The following is a 24705-nucleotide window of genomic DNA, read 5'->3' as shown; positions in this document are numbered from 1 at the left end:
TTTTTAAAGCACCTGTCACACCATTCACAAACTCTAGTAGGCTAATTCTGCTTCAAGTTCAGTGGACTACCTCTGCTCTCTTGTGTTGAGCGTGCGAGATCAAATGTGCCTATGCGTGGAGTCAATTAAAAAGCCTGTAGGCTACATGCATGGGTGGATAACCAAATGTCGGATGTATTATAATAATTGATTGTGCTTATGTTATAATAACAGAAGGGGAGGGGTTATAAGACCCCACCCTCCTTACATTATAAGACCCCGCCCTCCTTACATTTATAGGGTCCTAGACTACACAATATATATTCATTACAGAGGTTCAGTATTATTCCACAGTTGTTCTCTGGTCTCTTTGCCTCTTATAAAGAGACCCCTCTGAGAAATGTGTGACTGTGAAGACAGAACTCTGCAGGGAGTGTAAGAGATAAGAGATTAGTCAGACATTCCACGATAAATCAACTTGGACATTTACTGCTAAGTTTAGATAGCTACATAAACAAGAGTTTTAGTGTTGGTAGGCATGGTTTTGGTCTCATCAGTAAAAGATAATGACATAGGCAGTGACATCACTAGGGCTGGACTTCGGGTTTGATAAAATAACATGCTATGTTCCTGGTGTCAACTTCTGTCTGCAATTGCAATAATACATGTTTTGAATGATTTGATTAAAGTTATTGTCATAATGCTAATTTCACCAATGAGCCAATGATTGACAAGGAACAAGGAAACGAACCCCAACACACTACAATTCACATACCGCTCAAACAGATCCACAGGAATCAATCGCAATTGCGCTGCCCTATACATTTCCAACATTTAGCAGAAGTTAAGCCTTCAACACCAAGCTCTTTACTAAGCTCGGGGCCCTGGGTCTGAACCCCTCCCTGTGCAACTGGGTCCTAGACTACCTGACGGGCCTACCCAAAGTGGTGAAGGTAGGCAACAACACCTCCGCCACGCTGATCCTCGAAACGGGAGCCTCACAGGGGTGCGTGCTCAGCCCCCTCCTGTACTCCCTTTTCACTCATGACTGCGTGGCCACGCATGTCTCCAACTCAAGTTTGCTGGCCACACAACATTGGTAGGCCTGATTACCTTCAATGACGAGACAGCCTACAGGGAGGAGGTGAGAGTCATGGCTGAGTGGTGTCAGGAATAACCTCTCCCTCAATGTCAACAAAACAAAGGAGCCGAAGTGGAGACGGTCAAAAGCGTCAAGTTCCCCATCGTGCACAGGACTGACGACCTGAAACTGTCCCTTCATACAGACAGTGTGTTGAAAAAAGTGCAACAGCGCCTCTTCAACCTCAGGAGGCTGAAGAAATTTGGCTTGACCCCTAAGCCCCTTGTAAAATTCTACAGATGCACCATTGAGAGCATCCTGTCGGGCTGTCTCACTGCCTGGTATGGAATTTGCACCGTCCGCAACAGCAGGGCTCTACAGAGGGTTCTGTGGTCAGTCCAACGCACCATCGGGTGTACACTTTCCTAAGAGGGATTACAATTACAATTGGCTGAGAAAAGGGCAGCACAGCTGGCCCTTAAATGTACACGGAGTGCTAACATTCATAATACGCATGCCAATCTCTCATGGCTCAAAGTAGAGGAGAGATTGACTTCATCACTACTTGCTTTTGTAAGAGGTATTGACATACTGAATGCACCGAGCTGTCTGTTTAAACTACTAGCACTCGGACACCCATGCATACCCTACAAGACATGCCACCAGAGGTCTCTTCACAATCCCAAAGCCCAGAACAGACTACATAGAGCCATGACTACATGGAACTCTATTCCACATCAAGTAACTGATGCAAGCAGCAAAATTAGATTTAAAAAACAGATACAAAAAAGCACCTTATGGAACAGTGGGGACTGGGAAGACACACACACTCAGGCACAGACAAACGCTTACATATACACATGATAAGACACGCACTCTGCAAACACGTACACATGGATTTCGAATTGTAGATACAGTGTATGTGGTAGTAGGCTGTGGCCTGAGGGCACACACTTAATGTGTTGTGAAAAGTGTTATGAAATGTAATGTCATGTAATATTTATCATTTTGTATAGCTGCCTTAATGCTGCTGGACCCCAGGAAGAGTGACAGCAGCTAATGGGGATCCTTAAAAAATAAAAAACTGCCTGCCCCTGTACATCTCCAGCCCCCAGAGTCACAGGAAGGCCAAGAAGATCAATAAGAACCTCAACCATCCGAGCCACGGCCTGTTCACCCAGCTGGGACAGAGAGCTGGTACTGAGAGACTGATAAACAGCTTCTATATCCAGGCCATCAGACTGTTAAACAATCACCACTAGCCGGCCTCCACGCAGAACCCTGCCCTGAAATGCTTTCCCTACGTACTGTACATAGTCATTGAACATAGGTAACTTTAATAATGTTTACATGCTGTTTAACAACTTTATATGTATATACTGTATTCTAGTTATGGCACATCCTATATAACTGTACACACCTTTTCTATTAATATACCGTCAATACTGTCTATACCCACCAGTATTTATATTTACGCTACCATTCAAAAGTTTGGGGTCACTTAGAAATGTCCCTGTTTTTTAAAGAAAAGTTGTTTTTTTCCATTAAAATAACATCAGATTGATCAGAAATAGAGTGTTGACGATGTTAATGTTGTCAATGACTAGTGTAGCTGGAATCGGCAGATTTTTTAATGGAATATCTACATAGGCGTACAGAGGCCCATTGTCAGCAACCATCACTCCTGTGTTCCAATGGCACGTTGTGTTAGCTAATCCATGTTTATCATTTGAAAAGGCTAATTGATCATTAGAAAACCCTATTACGATACAATAGTCATTTACAACATTAACAATGTCTACACTGTATTTCTGATTAGTTTGATGTTATTTTAATGGATAACAAATGTGCTTTTCTTTCAAAAATAAAGATAGTTCAAAGTGACCCCAATCTTCTGAACGGCAGTGTGTACAGTTGAAGTCGGAAGTTTACATACACCGTAGCCAAATACATTTAAACTCAGTTTTTCACAAGTCCTGACATTTAATCCTAGTAATAATTCTGTGTCTTAGGTCAGATAGGATCACCACTTTATTTTAAGAATGTGAAATGTCAGAATAATAGAATAGAGAATGATTTATTTCAGCTTTTGTTTCTTTCATCACATTCCCAGTGGGTCAGAAGTTTACATAGACTCAATTAGTATTTGGTAGCATTGCCTTTAAATTCTTTAACTTGGGTCAAATGTTTCGGGTAGCCTTCCACAAGCTTCCCACAATAAGTTCCTGACAGAGCTGGTGTAACTGAGTCAGGTCTGTAGGCCTCCTTGCTCGCACATGCTTTTTCAGTTCTGCCCACAAATTCTCTATAGGATTGAGGTCGGGTCTTTGTGATGGTCACTCCAATACATTTGAAAAATGAACCACCCCAAGCAAACTTTTACATTTGTGGCAAAGTGGCTTAAGGACAACAAAGTGAATGTATTGGAGTGATCTAGAAGAAAAAGAAACGCACACCTATTTAGGCGAGGTGCTGGCTAGCGGAGTAGAAAACTTGAAAATAAAAGAGAGCCGCACACTAGGAGCTCAGATGCAAAAATGTAATTTACCAACGTTTCGACAGCCAAGCTGTCTTCATCATTGATACCCTGATGAAGACAGCTTGGCTGTCGAAACGTTGGTACTACATTTTTGCATCTGAGCTCCTAGAGTGTGCGGCTCTCTTTTATTTTCAAGTTTTCTACTCCGCTAGCCAGCACCTCGCCTAAATAGGTGTGCGTTTCTTTTTCTTCTAGATCACTCCAATACATTCACTTTGTTGTCCTTAAGCCACTTTGCCACAAATGTAAAAGTTTGCTTGGGGTTATTGCCTAGATGACAGCTTGGTACACTCTTAGCATTCTCTCAACCAGCTTCACCTGGAACGCTTTTCTAACAGTATTGAAGGAGTTCCTACATATGCTGAGCACTCATTGGCTCAAACCATCTCAATTAGGTTGAGATCGGGTGATGATGAAGGCCAGGTCATCTGATGCAGCACTCCATCACCCTCCTTCTTGTTCAAATAGCTCTTACACAGCCTGAAAGTGTTGGGTTATTGTCATGTTGAAAAACAAATGACAGTCCCCCTAAACATAGACCAGATTTGATGGCGTATCGCTGCAGAATCCTGTGGTAGCCATGCTGGTTAAGTGTGCCTTGCATTCTAAAACATTACAGACATTGTCACCAGCAAAGCACCCCCACACCTTCTCCTCCATGCTTCACGGTAGGAACCACACATGCAGAGATCATCCGTTCACTTACTCTGCGTCTCACAAAGACACTGTGGTTGGAACCAAAAATCGCACATTTGGACTCATCAGACCAAATGACAGATTTCCACCGGTCTAATGTCCATTGCTCGTGTTTCTTGACCCAAGCAAGTCTCTTCTTCTTATTGGTGTCCTTTAGTAGTGGTTTATTTGCAGCAATTAGACCATGAGGCCTGATTCATGCAGTCTCCTCAGAATAGTTGATATTGAGATGTGTCTGCTACTTGGACTCTGTGAAGCATTTATTTGGGCTGCAGCTTTTGAGGCTGGTAACTCTAATGAACTTTTCTACTGCAGCAGAGGTAACTCTGGGTCTTCCTTTTCTGTGGCAGTCCTCATGAGAGCCTGTTTCACCATAGAGCTTGATGGTTTTTGAGACTGCACTTGAAGATTTTCCGGATTGACTAACCTCATGTCTTAAAGTAATTATGGACTGTTGTTTCTCTTTGTTTATTTAATTAAGCTGTTCTTGCCATACTATGGACTTGTTCTTTTACCAAATAGGGTTATCTTTTGTATACCATTCCTACCTTGACACAACACAACTGATTGGCTCAAATGCATTAAGAAGGAAAGAAATTCCACAAATTAACTTTTAACAAGGCACACCTGTTAATGTAAATGCATTCCGGGTGACTACCACATGAATCTGGTTGAGCGAATACCAAAAGTGAGCAAAGCTGTCAAGGCAAAGGGTGGCTACTTTGAAAAATCTCAAAAATGAAATACATTTTGATTTGTTTAACATGTTTTTGGTTCCATATGTGTTCTTTCACACGTAGTTTTGATGTATTCACTATAATTTTACAATGTAGAAAATATTAAAAAATAAAAACCCTTGAATGATTAGATGTGTCCAAACCTTGGACTGGTACTGTATATACAGTGGGGAGAACAAGAATTTGATACACTGCCGATTTTACAGGTTTTCCTACTTACAAAGCATGTAGAGGTCTGTAATTTTTATCATACACTTCAACTGTGTCCACAAAATCCAGAAAATAATATTGTATGATTTAAGTAATTATTAGCATTTTATTGTGTGACAAGTATTTGATACATCAGAAAATCAGAACTTAATATTTGGTACAGAAATCTTTGATTGCAATTACAGAGATCATACTTTTCCTGTAGTTCTTGACCAGGTTTGCACACACTGCAGCAGGGATTTTGGCCCACTCCTCCATTACAGACCTTCTCCAGATCCTTCAGGTTTCGGGGTTGTCACTGGGCAATACGGACTTTCAGCTCCCTCCAAAGATTTTCTATTGGGTTCAGGTCTGGAGACTGGCTAGGCCACTCCAGGACATTGAGATGCTTCTTACGGAGCCACTCCTTAGTTGCCCTGGCTGTGTGTTTTGGGTCGTTGTCATGCTGGAAGACCCAGCCACGACCCATCTTCAATGCTCTTACTGAGGCAAGGAGGTTGTTGGCCAAGATCTCGCGATACATGGCCCCATCCACCCTCCCCTCAATACGGTGCAGTCGTCCTGTCCCCTTTGCAGAAAAGCATCCCCAAGGAATGATGTTTCCCAGTTGTTGCCTTCTCACCAAGCTGCTTGCCTGTTGACCTGTAGCCCATCCCAGCCTTGTGCAGGTCTACAATTTTACCCCTGATGTCCTTACACAGCTCTCTGGTCTTGGCCATTGTGGAGAGGTTGGTGTCTGTTTGATTGAGTGTGTGGACAGGTGTCTTTTATACATGTAACGAGTTCAAACAGGTGCAGTTAATACAGGTAATTAGTGGAGAAAAGGAGGGCTTCTTGAATAAAAACTAACAGGTCTGTGAGAGCCGGAATTCTTACTGGTTGGTAGGCGATCAAATACTTATGTCATGCAATACAATGTAAATGAATTACAATGTCATACAATGTGATTTTCCGGATTTTTGTTTCAGATTCCGTCTCTCACAGGTGAAGTGTACCTATGATAAAAATTACAGACCTCTACATGCTTTGTAAGTGGGAAAACCTGCAAAATCAGCAGTGTATCAAATACTTGTTCTCCCCACTGTATATAAATATCTGTACCAATAGCCATGTGAGAATCTCTGGTGTTTTAACCTATTTCTATTATTTCACATTTTGACCTTGACTAGGGTGTCAAAATTGCTGGCATGGGCCTGCAAAGGGAGCTGCATCACATACACCTAAAATAACATTGAGTGTCTGCGGTTGGGTCCAGGAATAGTTCTTGCATGAGCGAGTGGGAGTCGGAAAATAAGTCAGCAGCAGTAGGCAGGTGTGGTATAAAAATCAGTCCCCCACAGACCTCTACTGTGAACATCAATTGTATTGAACAAAAATATAAATTCAACCTGCAACAACTTCAAAGATTTTACTGAGTTACAGTTCATATAAGGAAATCAGTCAATTTAAATGAATTAATAGACCCTAATCTATGGATTTCACATGACATGACAGATATGCATCTGTTGGTCACTGATACCTTAAAAAAAAGTTAGGGGTGTGGATCAGAAAACCAGTCAGTATCTAGTGTGACCACCATTTACCTCATATAGCGCGGCAAATCTCCTTTGTATATAATTGATCAGGCTGTTGACTGTGGCCTCTAGAATGTTGTCCCACTCCTCTTCAATGGCTGTGCGAAGTTTCTGAATATTGGCGGGAACTGGAACACTTTGTCATACATGTCGATCCAGAGCATCCCTAACATGCTTAATGGGTGGCATATCTGGTGAGTATGCAGGCCATGAAAGAACTGGGACAATTTTCAGTTTCCAGGAATTGTGTACAGACAAGGTTGACATCAGCAAACCACTCGCCCCATGATACCAAATTCTCTAAAATGATGTTAGAGCCCGCTTATGGCCTTTTTATTGTCCCCAGCACAAGGTGCACCTGTGTAATGATCATGTTGTGTAATCATTTTATTGATATGACACACCTGGTATGTGGATGGATTATCTTGGCAAATGATAAATGCTCAATAACAGAGATGTAAATAAATTTGTGCACAACATTTGATAGAAATAAGCTTTTTGTGCATATTGAGTGCCGGGTTTCATTTTATTTCCCCCAGCAGCAGTAGAAGTCAAAATAGAGGACAGCCATTAGGGAAGATGATGTGCATCAGCGACAAACAGCACATCTTTATCATGACCCCATCACAATCTCCCAATTCACGGTCATTAGCTGTGTGTTCCATCATCACCAAGGTGCCCAAGACTGTGACAAATCAATTGTCAAGAGAGTGCTATGAGGATATGATTGGGGGAAGCACGGAGGAAATGCAGCAATAATCAAGCACACCCACATAAAAAGTGATTAAGTCCTCTTGAGCGAAGAATAAGGGCTGAAATTTAATAAAAAACAAACCCTCCTCGCTAATTGCAAATGCGAGGCCTGGTGCTGAAGAGCCAACCCCTTTTTCTCAAACCGCTTCCCCTCTCCTCCTTGCCTATTTATGGAAAGACAGAGAGCTCGTCCCTAAAGACACATATCCTTAACTTCTCCAACTCCCCATCAGCACTTTTCTATGTTTTCAGAGATGCTAACTCTTAGATGAATCTAGGCAGCTTCCTAGCAAGACAGTTGACACCAACACGTGTTTGGTTCCTGCAGCATAGCACAGCTGGCAAATGTGACAGCACATAAATCGTAATGGTCAAATACAAACACTCCAAGTGCACGTACAGACACAAACAACAAGATAATCAGTTGAGATAATCACACATCCCAACAAGTAGATGTATATGCTAATGCATGTCTGTCTCTCAAATAGCACCCTATGCCCTATATAGTGCACTACACTGTAAAAATGTCCTGTTATTTTACGGTAACTTACAGTCAGAGAGTTGTCTATAATTACCGTAGAAAAGGTACAGCGTGATAGCGTACTGTATTTTACAGTATCCAATACTGTTACTGTAATATTTTTTACCATTGTTTTTATGATCACTGAAAAGCAACTGGCTGCCTGTAAGTTACCGTAAAACAACAGTACAGTGCATTACTGTAATCGTATGAAGGTATTTGTAACAAATTAATTGATATGTTCTTGTTCATCGACCTTAGCTTATTGCACTGACTGTAAGTCGCTCTGGATAAGAGCATCTGCTAAATGACCAAAAGGTAAATGTGAAAAATTAAGACTTGCAAAGCACACTGCTGGGTATTATTTTAATGAGCTCCGCCCCCAAACAAGGCCACATTTGATCAAAATACAAATAGTTAGAGAGTGGCACACATTAGAATAATACCCTACAGTGTGCTTTGCACCTGTTCATTTTTACATTTACATTTTGGTCATTTAGCAGATGCTCTTATCCAGAGCGACTTAAAGTCAGTGCAATAAACTAAGGTAGATGAACATGAACATATCAGAGTCATAGCAAGTAAAAATGTTATGTCCACAGCTTTGTCTCTGTGTACCCCTCCATTAGCAGGCTGCACACTGGCCAAGTGATTAAATCTATCTAGACTTCGTTGATGAAAGGGTTTGTCTGGGGATCTGAATGTTCCTGCCAGTGACTGTGTTGCCCCTGACAATTTTGATCCCTTTAACACTCAATGTCCTAATGCATTCCATGCAGACAGTCACCATCCACCAGCCATGCGCCAGACAGTCATCCTTTTGGCTAGGTCTTATTGAACTCACCATAGAGAGGGGAAGAGAGAGAGAGAGAGAGAGAGAGAGAGAGAGAGAGAGAGAGAGAGAGAGAGAGAGAGAGAAACACAATCCCTGCATCCTCCTCTCTGTAGCACAGTGGAGGAGAGGGCTCAACTTTTTAGTACAGTACGTCTCAAATGGCTTCCTATTTACTTATATACTAATATAGAGCACTACATTTGACCAGAGCCCTGTAGCAGCAGTAGCAGTAGCAGCCGGTAGCAGTAGTAGCAGTAACAGTAGTAGCAGTAGCAGTATCAGCTGTAATAAAAGAGCACTGCACTGTATATGGAATAGGTTGCCATTTTGAAAGTAACTTGTAGTGCATTCGGAAAGTATTCAGACCCTTTGAACTTTTCCACATTTTGTTACGTTACAGCCTTATTCTAAAATTGATTAAACTGTTTTTTTTACTCATCAATACCCCGTAATGACAAAGCAAAAACAGTTTCTTAGAAATCTTTGCAAATTTATAACAAATACAAAACTGAAATATCACAATTACATAAATATTCAAACCCTTTACTGAGTACTTTGTTGAAGCACCTTTGGGAGTGTTGATGCTACAAGCTTGGCACACCTGTATTTGGAGAGTTTCTCCCATTCTTCTCTGCAGATCCTCTCAAGCTCTGTCAGGTTGGATGGGGAGCATCGCCGCATAGCTATTTTCATGTCTCTCCAGAGATGTTTGATCGGGTTCAAGTCCGGTCTCTGGCTGGGCCACTCAAGGACGTTCAGAGACTCTTTCCGAAGCCACTCCTGCATTGTCTTGGCTGTGTGCTTAGGGTCATTGTTCTGTTGGAAGGTGAACCTACGCAACAGTCTGAGGTCCTGAGCGCTCTGGAGCAGGTTTTTATCAAGAATCTCTCTGTACTTTGCTCCATTCATCATGCCCTCTATCCTGACTAGTCTCCCACTGAAAAACATCCCAACAGCATGATGCTGCCACTACCATGCTTCATCGTAGGGATGTTGCCAGGTTTCCTCCAGATGTGACGCTTGGCATTCAGGCCAAATAGTTCAATCTTTGTTTCATCAGACCAGAGAATCTTGTTTCTCATGGTCTGAGAGTCCTTAAGGTGCCTTTTTGGCAAACTCCAAGCAGCCTATGATGTGCCTTTTACTGAGGAGTGGCTTCCGTCTGGCCACTCTACCATAAAGGCCTGATTGGTGGAGTGCTGCAGAGATGGTTGTCCTTCTGGAAGGTTCTCCCATCTCCACAGACGAACTCTGGATCTCTTTCAGAGTGACCATCGGGTTCTTGGTCACCTCCCTGACCAAGGCCCTTTTCCCCTGATTGCTCGGTTTGGCCAGGCGGCCAGCTCTAGGAAGAGTCTTGGTGGTTACAAACTTCTTCCATTTAAGAATGCTGGAGGACACTGTGTTCTTGGGGTCCTTCAATGCTGCAGATTTGGTACCCTTCCTCAGATCTGTGCCTTGACACAATCCTGTCTCGGAGCTATACGGACAATTCCTTCGACCTCATGGCTTTATTTTTGCTCTGGCATGTACTGTCAACTGTGGGACCTGATATAGACAGGTGTGTGCCTTTCCAAATCATGTCCAATCAATTGAATTTACCCCAGGTGGATTCCAATCAAGTTGTAGAAACATCTCAAGAACGATCAATGGAAACAGGATGCACAGGAGCTCAATTTCGAGTCTCATAGCAAACTCCTGAATACTAATTTAAATAAGGTATTTCTAAAAACCTGTTTTCACTTTGTCATTATGGAGCATTGTGTGTAGATTGATGAGAAAAAAAAATATTTAATCAATTTTAAAGTAAGGACATAACATAGCAAAATGTGGAAGAATACTTTCAGAATGCACTGTATGTCTTATTGGTTAAAATAATAAAGAAAAAACTAGCTGACTCTCCCTTAGTGGCCAATCAAGACACGACTCACCTAGCGATGTTTTGCCTGCCTTGAGGAGAGAGAGGAGGAAGCAGCTCAGTAGAGAGGATTTCTACTTATTTGTATGTGGACACTCACCGCCAACTGACAGGCAGTCCCCCACACATCTTTCCATCCCCTCCTCAGGACATTGCAGTTGTTTTTCATATGGCCTTCATTATTTTCACACACACAAGCACACACACGCATACACACACACATTCACACCCATACACACAGACAGTGATGATGTATGTTCAGCTCTTTTCGGACAGGCCCGTTGATGTACTGTATTAATTAACAAAATTAACACTAATTACATCCAAAAGGCGGGGAGTCATTTCTGAGCATTTCTGAGTGATTATCTTTAATGAACTATAAATAAATTATCCCTGACTACTGGTTTTGAATGCATTAGAAGTCACACTGCATAGAGATGTAGCCGTTTACAAAGTATTATGTCTGTTAGAGCATTGAGGGGTCTTCCTAGTAGGTTTAGCCTATCAATATTGGCCATCGAATATGATGTTATGGCTTTTATGTCAATCAGGCTTTTCCTGACTCTGCTGGAATCAAATGCATTACAAGTATCAGAAGTGCACTCCACATGGAGTTGTAGCCATAGCCCCAAAGGAAGCTTTCTGTAACACCATAGATTGGTCTACCTAACAGGTTCAACCTTTGATGCTGATCGGTATTGTCCATCTGATTTGGTTTTATGACTTCTGTGTCAGTCTTGTTGTTCCCATGTGGCCTAACAAACTGTGTCTTCCCCTATAGTGTTTGATGTTGGGGTAATGACCCGTAACCTGTTATCACTTTTATCTCCTGGCTTTGGAAAGGGACCAGTCACCATATGCTCAGTGGTTCACACTCTCTTAAGCGACTGTGATATATTAGCTCTTGCCAAATAAGTCAATGGCCAAATTAGCACTCTGACCGCAGGCTAAATTAAATTTATGTGCTTGTACTTGCAGAGTGCCTCCTTCGGACATGTAAGTGGTTTCTTCTCCTGTAGTGAGGTGTTGTTTATTTCCTCCCTACCTCCGGATTTCTCCAAACACTACACACCCTGATCATAACACTCGCATGTATAATGCACATTTAAAATCTATAATATTACATTTACTCTATTACTCCAGGTTCTTTCCTTCTTTCTCCATCACCCATGGGAAGTGTAAACAGCCTGTTTCATTGTGTGCTTTTGTATGGTTGGTGGGTTGTCATTAACTTAATCCTGATTCCTGATTAGGAGAGGAAAAACTCAATGGGATCTTTGACTCCCTACCTAATTAGAGGCTCTGATGTGTACCAGAGAAAGGACAGTTTGCTCCCATCAAGTGGCAAGCCTTACAATCAGCCAGCAGCTTTTTAATTAGGGATTCATTTGCTCGGCACAGTTTTGATTAGATTTGGACCCAGTACCTTTCGCACTGCTCAACTTAATGTTCTGAAATACAGAAGGGAACAAGGGGAGATGGGGTCAGATGTGTGTAGGGGAGGGGTAATTCCTGACATGCAGAAGGACACCAGCGATTAAGTCTTTTTTATGTCCCCTGCTGTTTTGTATTTGTCTAATTGAGATAATCATTGTAATCGGAACTCAATAGCCTGTTATTGCCAGTGCAAATCAGCTGACAACTAGACCGTGACTCCAAACCATCCCTTGGGTGCTGTCCTGCAGGACTACTAGAGTTCTTTGTAAATTGAGTATTTCACCACCAACAAGCCCTGCTGACTTAATGCAGTACTCCTTGTCTGTCACTCACTGGGAGTCTACCTCACATGCTCACTCAAGGGGAGTTTACCTCATCAATAATGGCTACCTTATAAATTCAGTAATGGCTCCCTCATATGCTTCATAAATGCTACCTTCAGTGGTGTAGTTAGTGGAGGGAAAACACACGTAAATGCTGCTTACGCAACTTTTTTATTTTGCACAAGCACTTACCTACTGATCTCTGAAAAACACATTGAGAATATGTCGTTCAAACGAGATACTAAGTCGTCCAAACAAGTTATTTTGTTGTTTAAATGGCTTATTATCTGTTCAAACGACTTACTTAGGCCTCATTTTTATGCAGTGCCAGTTGTGCTTTTGAGACCTTTGCTGCAGCCATTCATTCACTAATTCCATCCATTGATATGATTATTCATTGACAGTTCTTTGATAGAGCTGCTTTTGAATGCCAGAAAATGTAAGTGGGCCAACAATATCAAACAGTTTTACCAATTTGACCGCCGATTCTGCCACTTATCCACATTGCTCCAAATGTCAAATGTTTTCAGTGTTATTTGACCTCAGGTTTGCTCCTACTGCTCAGCATCATCATTCCGAAGGTTGCATGTTCAATCCAAGTGGTAAATGATCCTTTTTTTACCCTATCCAAAACCTTCACCCTTAAAATGGTAACCTGGAGTTGCTACATACTTTTTTTGACTTATAAAATAATATGTACACATTGATTATTAAAGAATATAACGTATAAATGCCTCACAATCTTATTTTAACTGTCATACCACATCAGAACCCAACATATAATCTTGCTTTAATCAAATGTTTATAACAAATTAAATGTAACCAAACATTTTGCATCAAAACATGGTTAAAACTACCCTGAACAGAAAAATAAGTGCAGCATGCAACAATTTCAATGTTTTTACTGAGTTACATTTCACATAAGGAAATCAGTCAATTTAAATACATTCATGACTATGAATACAGATACAGTGCCTTGCGAAAGTATTCGGCCCCCTTGAACTTTGCGACCTTTTGCCACATTTCAGGCTTCAAACATAAAGATATAAAACTGTATTTTTTTTGTGAAGAATCAACAACAAGTGGGACACAATCATGAAGTAATCGCAGCAAAAGGTGGTGCTACAAAGTATTAATTTAAGGGGGCTGAATCATTTTGCACGCCCAATTTTTCAGTTTTTGATTTGTTAAAAAAGTTTGAAATATCCAATAAATGTCGTTCCACTTCATGATTGTGTCCCACTTGTTGTTGATTATTCACAAAAAAAATACAGTTGTACTTTCGCAAGGCACTGTACCTATCTCTTGGTCACAGATACCTTTTAAAAAAGGTAGGGGTGTGGATCGGAAAACCAGTCAGTATCTGGTGTCCATAATTTGCCTCATGCAGCGTGACACATGTCCTTCGCATAGAGTTGATTGTGACCTGTGGAATGTTGTCCCACTCCTCTTCAATGTATCCTGGATATTGGTGGGAACTGGAACATGCTGTCATACACATCAATCCCAAGCATCCCAAACATGCTCAATGGTTGACATATCTGGTGAGTATGCAGGCCATGGAAGAACTGGGACATTTTCAGCTTCCAGGAATTGTGTACAGATCCTTGCGACATGGGGCTGTGAATTATCATGCTCAAACATGAGGTGAAGGCGGCAGATGAATGGCACGACAAAGGGCCTCAGGATCTCATCATGGTGTCTCTGTGCATTCAACTTGTCATCAATAAAATGCAATTGCTTTCATTGTCCGTAGCTTATGCCTGCCCATACCATAACCCCACCACCACCATGGGGCAGTCTGTTCACAATGTTGACATCAACAAATTGCTCACCCACACATCACTATACACACTGTCCAGTACACTGTCCAGTACAGTTGAAATTGGGATTCATCCGTGAACAGCACACTTGTTCAGCGTGCCAGTGGCCATCAAAGGTGAGCATTTGCCAAAATGCATTCAGGTCAACACGCTTGTGCCGGCGACGAGCCCCCTGGTGAGCTTCACTGAGACGCTTTCTGACAGTGTGTACAGACATTCTTTGGTTGTGCAAACACACAGTTTAATCAGCTGTCTGGTTGGCTGGTCTCAGACGATCCTGCAGGTGAAGAAGCTGGATATAGAGGTCTTGGTCTGGGGTGGTTACACGTGGGCAGGGGTTGTGAGGTCGATTGGACATCCTGCCAAATTCTCTAAAACAATGTCGGAGGTGGCTTATGGTAGAGAAATGAACATTCAATTCTCTGACAACAGTTCTGGTGGACATTCCTGCAGTCAGCATGCCAATTGCACGTTCCCTCAAAACTTGAGACATCTGTGAAAAAACTGCACATTTTAGAGTGGCCAATTATTGACCACACCACCTATGTAATGATCATGCTGTTTAATCAGCTTCTTGATATGCCACATCTGTCAGGTAGATGGATTATCTTGGCAAAGGAGAGCTTGCTCACTAACAGATATATAAAGAAAATTTGAGTATCGAACATTTCTGGGATTTTTTATTTCTGCTCATCAAACATGGGACAAACACTTTACATGTTGCATTTATATTTTTGTTCAGTATATAATGTTGATATGGATTGTCACTCCTTGCATCCATAGCACTTTCTTATTGTTTCAACTGCTGATTGCCCCTTTAAATTAAGCGTCTGGAATTAATTGAATGAAGGTGCTGAGTAGGAGGAGCAGCCAAGGGTGCCAAAAACATGGATACATGTCAGAATCTGAAGTCAAATTGGTAAGACCGTGAGATGTTGGCCCACGCATGCTTTTGCATTCAAACGCAGCCCTATCAAAAACTGCCAATTAATAATCATATCAATGGATGGAATCAGTGAATGAATGGCTGCATCAATGGTCTGACAACCACAACTGGCACTGCATAACAAATGACCCCTTATTAAAAGAAAATAACAATTAAGTTGTTTGAACGAGATAAGTAATTCAAATGAGATACTAAGTTCCAAGAGTCAAATTTTGTTGTACATTTTTTGCCTTGGACTTCAGGAGTTCTGTATATGCTCAATAAAGGTTGGGGTAGATACATATGCAATGCAATATGAAAATGGTGCTGCTATCATGAAGCATTATTGCTGTGAAGTCAAAATTGCCTGTTGTGGTTAGCCCCTTGATGTTTGACACATTAATTCATGTAGAAGGTGAGAATGTAAATGGACGATTGAACTCTTCAGGCTTTGTTAGATCACTGTATACATTTTAAATGATAAGTTACCTATTACTTAGTACCTTATATATATTTTAAAAAGTTCTGTCATCTTCATTCAAAGGAATGAAAACAGTATGAATGGTTATACTGCATTTTTTGTACAGTTATAATGTCCTGATTTGGTGAAGCAGGTGAATAGTATGTAATGTTGGGTGGCAGGTAGCCTAGTGGTTAGAGTGTTGGTTCAGCAACCGAAATATCACAGGTTTGAATACCTTAATCTACAAAGTGGAAAAATCTGATGTGTCCTTGAGCAAGGCACTTAACCCTCATTTGCTGTAAAACTGTAACTGACCCCGTAAATCAAACATATTTTATGGTTTTGCTTTAAAGTTCCAACTAAAACGGTTAGGTAATTGGGATTTGGTAAAGCAGGTGACTATTACCGTAAGAACTTCACAGGATACAAACTAAAACTGTCAACTAATTGGGATTTGGTTAAAAGCAGGTGAATAATGTGAGATTTGTTGTTAGTATTTGTTGTGAAGTTCTGAGCAGAATAACTGGCATGAGAGTGGCAATTCTCAGGTGATCAATTATGCCTGAACAAACTGCTAACCCTAACCCTAACCCTAACCGTTTAGAATAAAGTTTCAAATAGAAACCCTTTTATTTGTTCTGCAGCAGCATAGTTTCAGTTTGTAGATTCCGTAGAATTGTATGGTGATGTCCTCTAATAATCTTCAGAGAGCTCCACTTATAAATATAACAATCTTCGGTGCTGTCAGTTGTAAAGTCATTCTGGTACAATTATTATCTTGACAAGAGCATACAAACAAAATGCTTTGTTGATGGAGACGTGCCACAGGGAGAAGGAGAGTGGTTCCTGGCTGAACAGCACATATTTACGACTAGGCAACCAGGCTGCCTCACTGGAATTTGGACTAAAGACACATTCACCGCTTTCGTCTTCTCCCAGGCACGCCTATCTGTACACGTGTAAAAGCAATCTGCTGGCACAGGGAAACACTGGCAAACACATGTTTAGAAATCCCTGGCTAAAGCTTTGTCTATGACATTTTGAATATGTTACATTGAATAATCTAAGACGCACAGGTTTGTCTGATGTATTAGCTTACCAGCCCACTCACAACTAATAGGCTTCCTTTGATTTTCTAGAGAATATCTCCATATTTTGTAGCATTTTGGACTGGCATTTAGCACTTATTAAATATTTAAGTTTTCCAATTGCTATAACTTAAAGGAGTTAATTATCTAATAATTATGGTTATGCAATGTAGTAGAGCTCTGATATGTTGTCTCTGGTCTCTCTTACAGCTTCATTCCAACTCAGACAAAGGGGATGGCTCCGTAAGGTACATTCTGAGCGGGGAAGGTGCTGGGAGTATATTCATCATCAACGAGGTGACAGGAGATATTCATGCAACTGAGAGCCTGGACCGGGAAAGGAAAGCACACTACGTCCTCCACGCACAAGCCTTCGACCGCAACACCGAAAAGCCCCTGGAACCAAAGTCGGAATTCATCATCAAAGTCCAGGACATCAATGACAATGCCCCCAAATTTCCAGATGGTCCCTTTGTAGCTGCTGTGCCTGAGATGTCTCAAGTGGGTAAGGACAGCCCTGTAATTTGCTACCTGCTTCCAATAAGTTAACTTGACTTTGCAGTATGCAAATACTAGATAAAAGACCTGGTGGCTATTTTGGCATTGTTGGAGTGTGTCCTTTATCTAGGAATTCTTATTTACAACATGTTATTATTTAAATAATTGGAATCTTAAGAAATAGATTGTGAATCGAAAACATCTGGCACAAGACCTCTGTGTTTAAGACATTCTAAAAGATTTAACCCGACTATTTAACCCGACTATTAAAACTCTGACCCTGTTACACTACTAAATTCATTGTTAAAAGCCCATACATAGTTTTATAGTGTACACGTACAACAACAGGATGATAAAAACACCGCAACATGTTCCATGTTCTCAGTTGTTTCCTTTCTTTTCATTTCCATTTTCATATTTTCATGTGGCAGTGGAGTCTTCCCTCCTTCCCTCTTTCTTTCTTTCTTTCTTTCTTTCTTTCTTTCTTTCTTTCTTTCTTTCTTTCTTTCTTTCTTTCTTTCTTTCTTTCTTTCTTTCTTTCTTTCTTTCTTTCTCTTTTTGTTTATATTTACTTACTCTCTCTCTCTCTCTGATGGGGGAACCATCAGCGAGAGAGAAAGGAAGGTATTTATGAAGCACTCAATAGTGCTCTCCTTCATCCCTCCGTCCCTCCCTCAAGACTCTGCAAGCCTCTGGAAGCCTCTCCATCAAGGAGAGAAAGAGTCCAGTTGCCTCCTCCTGATATGCCTGCATCATGTGGCACCATCTATGTTGTCTCTCCATTTTAGCTATGGACAAACAAAAGCTGTTTTTAGTGTTTTTTCAGTGCAATGGATTTCTCTCTGCCTGGCAGCCAAATGGCTCTAAAATGTTTTGTTGAAACATATCAGACTTGGGTCCAAAAAGTGTGTTTTGCCCAGAATGGTGGCAAGCTTATATCATCATATTTTAGACTCTTGGTCAGATTTTTCAAAGTTGGTGATGATTGGTCTATCAATGCCACTTTTTGTGTTCTTTGAGAAGCTATCCTCCTTTCTGTCCACATTCACCCATTTTGGTATTTATCGTTTTGAGCTTCTTAGGTGCTTTTGAAAAATGACAAAGTGATGGCCTGGGGTGGTCTAGCGAATAGCGCCTTCAGTGGAATTCACTCAGTGTACTGTATAGACCTGCACTGTAAACCCCAATGTGATGTCATGACTCAAAACTTTTCAGGAAACCTGTAATATACGTGCGTAATATACGCACGTAATATATCTGCGTACAGTTACTTATAGTGATTTGTAGTCATTACTCAAACCAATAGAGTCACTGTGACCATAAATGGGGTCCAGATTTGACTTGTATCAGCTTGAAAATGTAAAATAACAGTGTTTTTTTTCATTGTATTATCTAAACCAGATCTATTGTGTTATATTCTCCTACATTCAATTCACATTTACACAAACTTCAGAGTGTTTTCTTTCAAATGGTACCAAGAATATGCAAATCCTTGGTTCTGTGCCTGAGCTACAGGCTGTTAGATTTGGGTATGTCTTCAGGCGGAAATTGAAAAAAGTAGGGGGGTAGTAGCTCTAAGAATTAATCAAAGCCTATATTTTACACAATATGCTGGAAAACCTCAGTGCTTCAGGAAGCTTGGTTCCCCCATCACTACCTTCACATATTTGTAAGTAAGGTGACCAGTAGAGGTCGGTGTTTCAAACAGCTTGGAATCTAAAAAAAGCACCGGAACCACGGCAAAACCAGTGGGATCTCGCATTTTGCAACACACGGTTTGAAAAAAGCATTTGATCAAACGAAGCTTTGAACATCAATAATTAAGTACTTCTGATAAAGTGATACATGCATCGGCACACTGCTTCGAAGTACACTGCTTAGGGATTTCGACAGAATTACCTACAAGCATTAACTACAAGCAAAAATATACTTTTTTTATCGTAACTTTCAAAACAATTGTTGATGTGACGTCTCATATAGATTTGAGTCAGTACCACATAAACATTTAAAGTAATACTTACGTTTAATTGACATTGAGTTCAACTTGCTAGAAGTATTTGACTTTAAAAAAAACTTGATTGACAGTGTGGATCTGTCCAAAATATATTGACCTGTCTCGTTAACCCCTACCCAATAAGGCCTGTCTCTCTGCCCCAGTTTGTTTGTATGGCAACTTTTTTATCCATTCTCCTTTTTCTAAACAGTCAATAACCATGACTGTCACGCCTCTGGACTCTGTTTTTTGACACCTGTCCTTCTCTTGTTATTTTCTCCACCCCATCTGGGTCTTTCCTTGTGTCACAGGTGCATTTTAATGAGCAGACATGCATTCCTTAGAGCTGTGTTGCTAAACATCTTTCTACAAACCATGTTTGTAGAAAGAACCATTCCATGTTTATAAACCTCTATGAGGCCCTGTTTCATACTGGACAATAAATGCTTCGTAATCTCAACGTAAACGTATGATAAAAGCTGACAGGAATGTTTGATGTAGTGGCTGTAGGAATTGGCAGTTCACAAGCCAAATATTGGCTGAATGTTTTGGTGGCTCACAAACTGCTATGTTAATGTAATTGGCTACTGGTTTGAGAGCTTCCATGTTGCATCTAATGTGTTGCTTCGACATTTTATGATTTGACTCAGTTGGGGAAAATCCACAGGTTTCAAAAGTGTCCCTGTTTCCTGGAAAAACGTTGCCAACCAGCCAGGTAGCTAGTCCCTACAACATGTAGAATCAATCAACATTGATGACCCAATGGAAGGAATCAAGGACTGTGATGGGTAAAATAATTACCCATTTTCTCCCCCTCCCGCTCCCCCCTTTTGCTTGTGTCCATTAAAGCTAATCCTCTTCGGCCTGCTGGCGTCTGTGGCATCAAATCAGCTGTAACAATCAACTGTCCTCACACTTCACAGCTCTAATTCCCCTGAGTTTGTCAATACCTGCTCTCTCCTTACCCATGAACGGGTTGTCTGGGAGTGTGGCAGCTAATTACCTGTGGTGTTCCTTTTTGCTGTCTAAATTGATTAGCTGGGCATGTGCAAGGGTACTCCAACATTACCATTTCACTTCTCAGAATTGAACCGAAAAAAATAAATATTCGGAGGCTTAGATGAAAGGGGTATCCATTTTCTACTCATCTACTCGACTCTGATCTCTGGCAAACACTCCTGCTTGAACATTTTTAAATGGACATGGGGTGTGCATTTATACATTTCTCTCTCTCTCTCTATCCTGTATACATCTTCCCTCAGCTGGCCAGAATATTGTTGTTTAATTGGTGTAAAATACAAGTTAAAAGATTAAGGGTGTTTTCAACTGGTAAATGTGGAAGGGTGACAATCATTTTGAGTAACTAAAATTATATTTGTTCTGTTCTAGAACGTTTAGATATTAAAAGGAATTCAAGGCCCCAATATAAAAGATGGAACACACATTTCTATCCTCTACCCCCTTCCTCAATCTAAACCCTTGGCAAGTGAGAAATGGGTATCCCAATAGGTGCTGTCACCTGTCATAAAATACAGATCAATGCTACCCCATGGGAGCTGGCAAGAAGAAAGTAATTTTGTCTACGATGAAGTGGTTTTACATTTCTTCAATCCATATTACATGAAAAGTCATTTTTCAAGATGCTGTTTAACAGGGGGATTTAAATTTCAGTTTCTACCTGTCTGTTGCGCTAGGATTCCCCTTTCTGTCTTCTGAGACGATCATCAGTCTAAAAGCTTCAGGAAGTATCGCCTTAGCACTTACTGCTTTTGTTAAACTTTTCATAAAGCACTGAGCTCATTCGATAAACTACCCCATGCACTGGAATTGTTTTCAAACAGAAACAAAATATGTGGTAGTAATGTTGAATTGTCTGAAGGTGGACAGTTTCTCTCTTTTTGCTGTGACTTTTACTGAATCATATTTCAAATGGTCATCTTGAGCTCTCAAAACTGCATTAACTGGTTTGTGGTCCCTGCAATAAGTAAACAGCAGACAGTGTAGATTAATGGATTGAAACCAATGGGAGGTAATGAAATTGAGCAGGGACAAGCCATAGGTAATGCTGCATTCGTAATCAAGTAGGAGGTGGGAATTTACTAGTTGTGATGTCTTAAATACCAGATGGATGCATTCATGTGCTTTGAACACATTGAGAATCACTGATTGTTTCATGGTCATCATGCTGCATGAACCATAAACTAAAAGTACAGCTATCAAGCTTGTACACAAATGATTGTGTTTAAAATAAATATATTAATAGATCGCTTTTTATAAATAATGTTTTGTTGCATTTAAATGCCAAAAATGCTGTTGTCGAGCATGTGAGAGAAGTGGGAGCTCAGGATGATGAACGAGTTCCCACTAGTAATTACCATTTCGAGGGCCGTTAAATATTGTTCCCACTTGGTTATGAATGCAGCATCACAATAAGATGAGGTATGTGACATGGGTTCTAAAGGTCTCGAACAGTCATTCTGAATCCCATGTAAAATAACCTTTTGAATGACCAAAACATCACCAATAATATTTTTCCAGCTAGAAATGCTCAGCATTTTTGAAAATGTACTTTTTCTAACTATTAGAAAGACCAACAAACAGCCTGAGTGGGCGGGGAGCTCAACTAGATATTAGAAAACGCCCATGTCAAGTAACATGGACACATTGAGCAGTGCTGCGGTGAGATCATCTCAAGCAAATTTGCTGATACGCAAAGCAACTCATACAACATTGAACATTGCATGCAACATTCAATCCTGTCACACATTATGGTTTCACAAATTATTTATGAAGTGTCAGCACTGTTTTATCGAGCTAGCTAGTTCATCTTGGACTATTAGAGTTGAAACTAGACAGGGTGAAGTCTGGGTACACTTCATACTGTGGGGCAAAAAAGTATTTAGTCAGCCACCAATTGTGCAAGTTCTCCCACTTAAAAAGATGAGAGAGGCCTGTAATTGTCATCATAGGTAGACCTGTCATCATAGGTAGACTTCAACTATGACAGACAAAATGAGAAAAAAAAATCCAGAAAATCACATTGTAGGATTTTTAATGAATTTATTTTCAAATTATGGTTGAAAATAAGTATTTGGTCAATAACAAAAGTTTATCACAATACTTTGTTATATACCCTTTGTTGGCAATGACAGAGGTCAAACGTTTTCTGTAAGTCTTCACAAGGTTTTCACACACTGTTGCTGGTATTTTGGCCCATTCCTCCATGCAGATCTCCTCTAGAGCAGTGATGTTTTTGGGCTGTTGCTTGGCAACACGGAATTTCAACTCCCTCCAAAGATTTTCTATGGGGTTGAGATCTGGAGACTGGCTAGGCCACTCCAGGACCTTGAAACGCTTCTTACGAAGCCACTCCTTCGTTGCCTGGGCGGTGTGTTTTGGATCATTGTCATGCTGAAAGACCCAGCAACGTTTCATCTTCAATGCCCTTGCTGATGGAAGGAGGTTTTCACTCAAAATCTCACGATGCATGGCCCCATTAATTCTTTCCTTTACACGGATCAGTCGTCCTGGTCCCTTTGCAGAAAAACAGCCCCAAAGCATGATGTTTCCACTCCCATGCTTCACAGTAGGTATGGTGTTCTTTGGATGCAACTCAGCATTCTTTGTCCTCCAAACACAACGAGGAGTTTTTACCAAAAAGTTATATTTTGGTTTCATCTGACCAAATGACATTCTCCCAATCTTCTTCTGGATCATCCAAATGCTCTCTAGCAAACTTCAGACGGGCCTGGACATGTACTGGCTTAAGCAGGGGGACACGTCTGGCACTGCAGGATTTGAGTCCCTGGCAGCGTAGTGTGTTACTGATGGTAGGCTTTGTTACTTTGGTCCCAGCTCTCTGCAGGTCATTCACTAGGTCCCCCCGTGTGGTTCTGGGATTTTTGCTCACCGTTCTTGTGATCATTTTGACCCCACGGGGTGAGATCTTGCGTGGAGCCCCAGATCGAGGGAGATTATCAGTGGTCTTGTATGTCTTCCATTTCCTTATTATTGCTCCCACAGTTGATTTCTTCAAACCAAACGTTTTACCTATTGCAGATTCAGTCTTCCAAGCCTGGTGCAGGTCTACAATTTTGTTTCTGGTGTCCTTTGACAGCTCTTTGGTCTTGGCCATAGTGGAGTTTGGAGTGTGACTGTTTGAGGTTGTGGACAGGTGTCTTTTATACTGATAACAAGTTCAAAAAGGTGCCATGAATACAGGTAACGAGTGGAGGACAGAGGAGCCTCTTAAAGAAGAAGTTACAGGTCTGTGAGAGCTAGAAATCTTGCTTGTTTGTAGGTGACCAAATACTTATTTTCCACCATAATTTGCAAATAAATTCATAAAAGATCCTACAATGTGATTTTCTGTTTTTTTTCTTCTCATTTTGTCTGTCATAGTTGAAGTGTACCTATGATGAAAATTACAGGCCTCTCTCATCTTTTTAAGTGGGAGAACTTGCACAATTGGTTGCTGACTAAATACTTTTTTGCCCCACTGTATATGATATACCATGACTATCAATGACATCAAACATTTTGTATGAAACATATTCTTTGGTGGGGTTTTTCTGCAGTTGTCTTCCAACAATCTTCTATGCATATTCTGTTTGCCATATCTCATGATGAAATGACATGACGAGTTTTGGGCAACCCTTCCCCCGCTTTTGTTCCATGCTGGCTGAATACCTAGCTAGCCAGTGACTTGCTAACACCAGACACAGATCAAAGCAGAAACCTATAAGTGTCTTTTAGATTAATTGGGGAAACCTGTAATTATACTGAACAAAAATAGAAATCAATTTAAATAAATGTATTAGGCCCTAATCTTTGAATTTCACAAATGGGCAGGGGCACAGCCACCCTCTGAGAGCCAGGCCCACACACTGGGGAGCCAGGACCAGCCAATCAGAATCTGTTTTTCCCCACAAAACAGCTTTATTGAAGACTATTTTCATCAGCTGTCCTGGTTGCTGGTCTCAGACAATTTTGCTGGTAAAAAAGCCGGATGTGGAGGTCTTGGGCTGGCATGGTTACACGTGGGCTACCGTTGTGAGGCCAGTTGGACGTACTGCCAAATTCTCTACAATGACGTTGGAGGCAGCTTATGGTAGAGAAATGAACCTTTAATTCTCTGGCAACAGCTCTGATGGACATTCTTGCAGTCAGCTTGCCAATTGCATGCTCCCTCAACTTGAGACATCTGTGCCATTGTGTTGTGTGACAAAACTGCACATTTTACAGTGGCCTTTTATTGTGTAATGATCATGCTGTTCAATCAGCTTCTTGATATGCCACACATGTCAGGTGGAT

General features: G+C 40.9%; 1 protein-coding gene across 2 annotated transcripts in view; it reads left to right on the top strand.

Annotated features, from left to right (window-relative positions):
• The window catches only part of LOC112215607 (cadherin-18), a 374693-nt gene that overhangs the window by 209142 nt on the left and 140846 nt on the right, over positions 1–24705 (top strand). For both annotated transcript variants that reach the window (XM_024374771.2, XM_024374770.1), the window contains one exon: positions 17112–17406. In XM_024374771.2, coding sequence (XP_024230539.1) covers positions 17112–17406 — 295 coding nt within the window. The remainder of the gene's footprint in view (positions 1–17111; positions 17407–24705) is intronic.

Source organism: Oncorhynchus tshawytscha, linkage group LG16 (assembly GCF_018296145.1).
Source record: "Oncorhynchus tshawytscha isolate Ot180627B linkage group LG16, Otsh_v2.0, whole genome shotgun sequence".
Lineage (NCBI taxonomy): Eukaryota > Metazoa > Chordata > Actinopteri > Salmoniformes > Salmonidae > Oncorhynchus > Oncorhynchus tshawytscha.
Note: the sequence above shows the minus strand (reverse complement) of the source record. Positions and strands in the feature narration are given on the sequence as shown.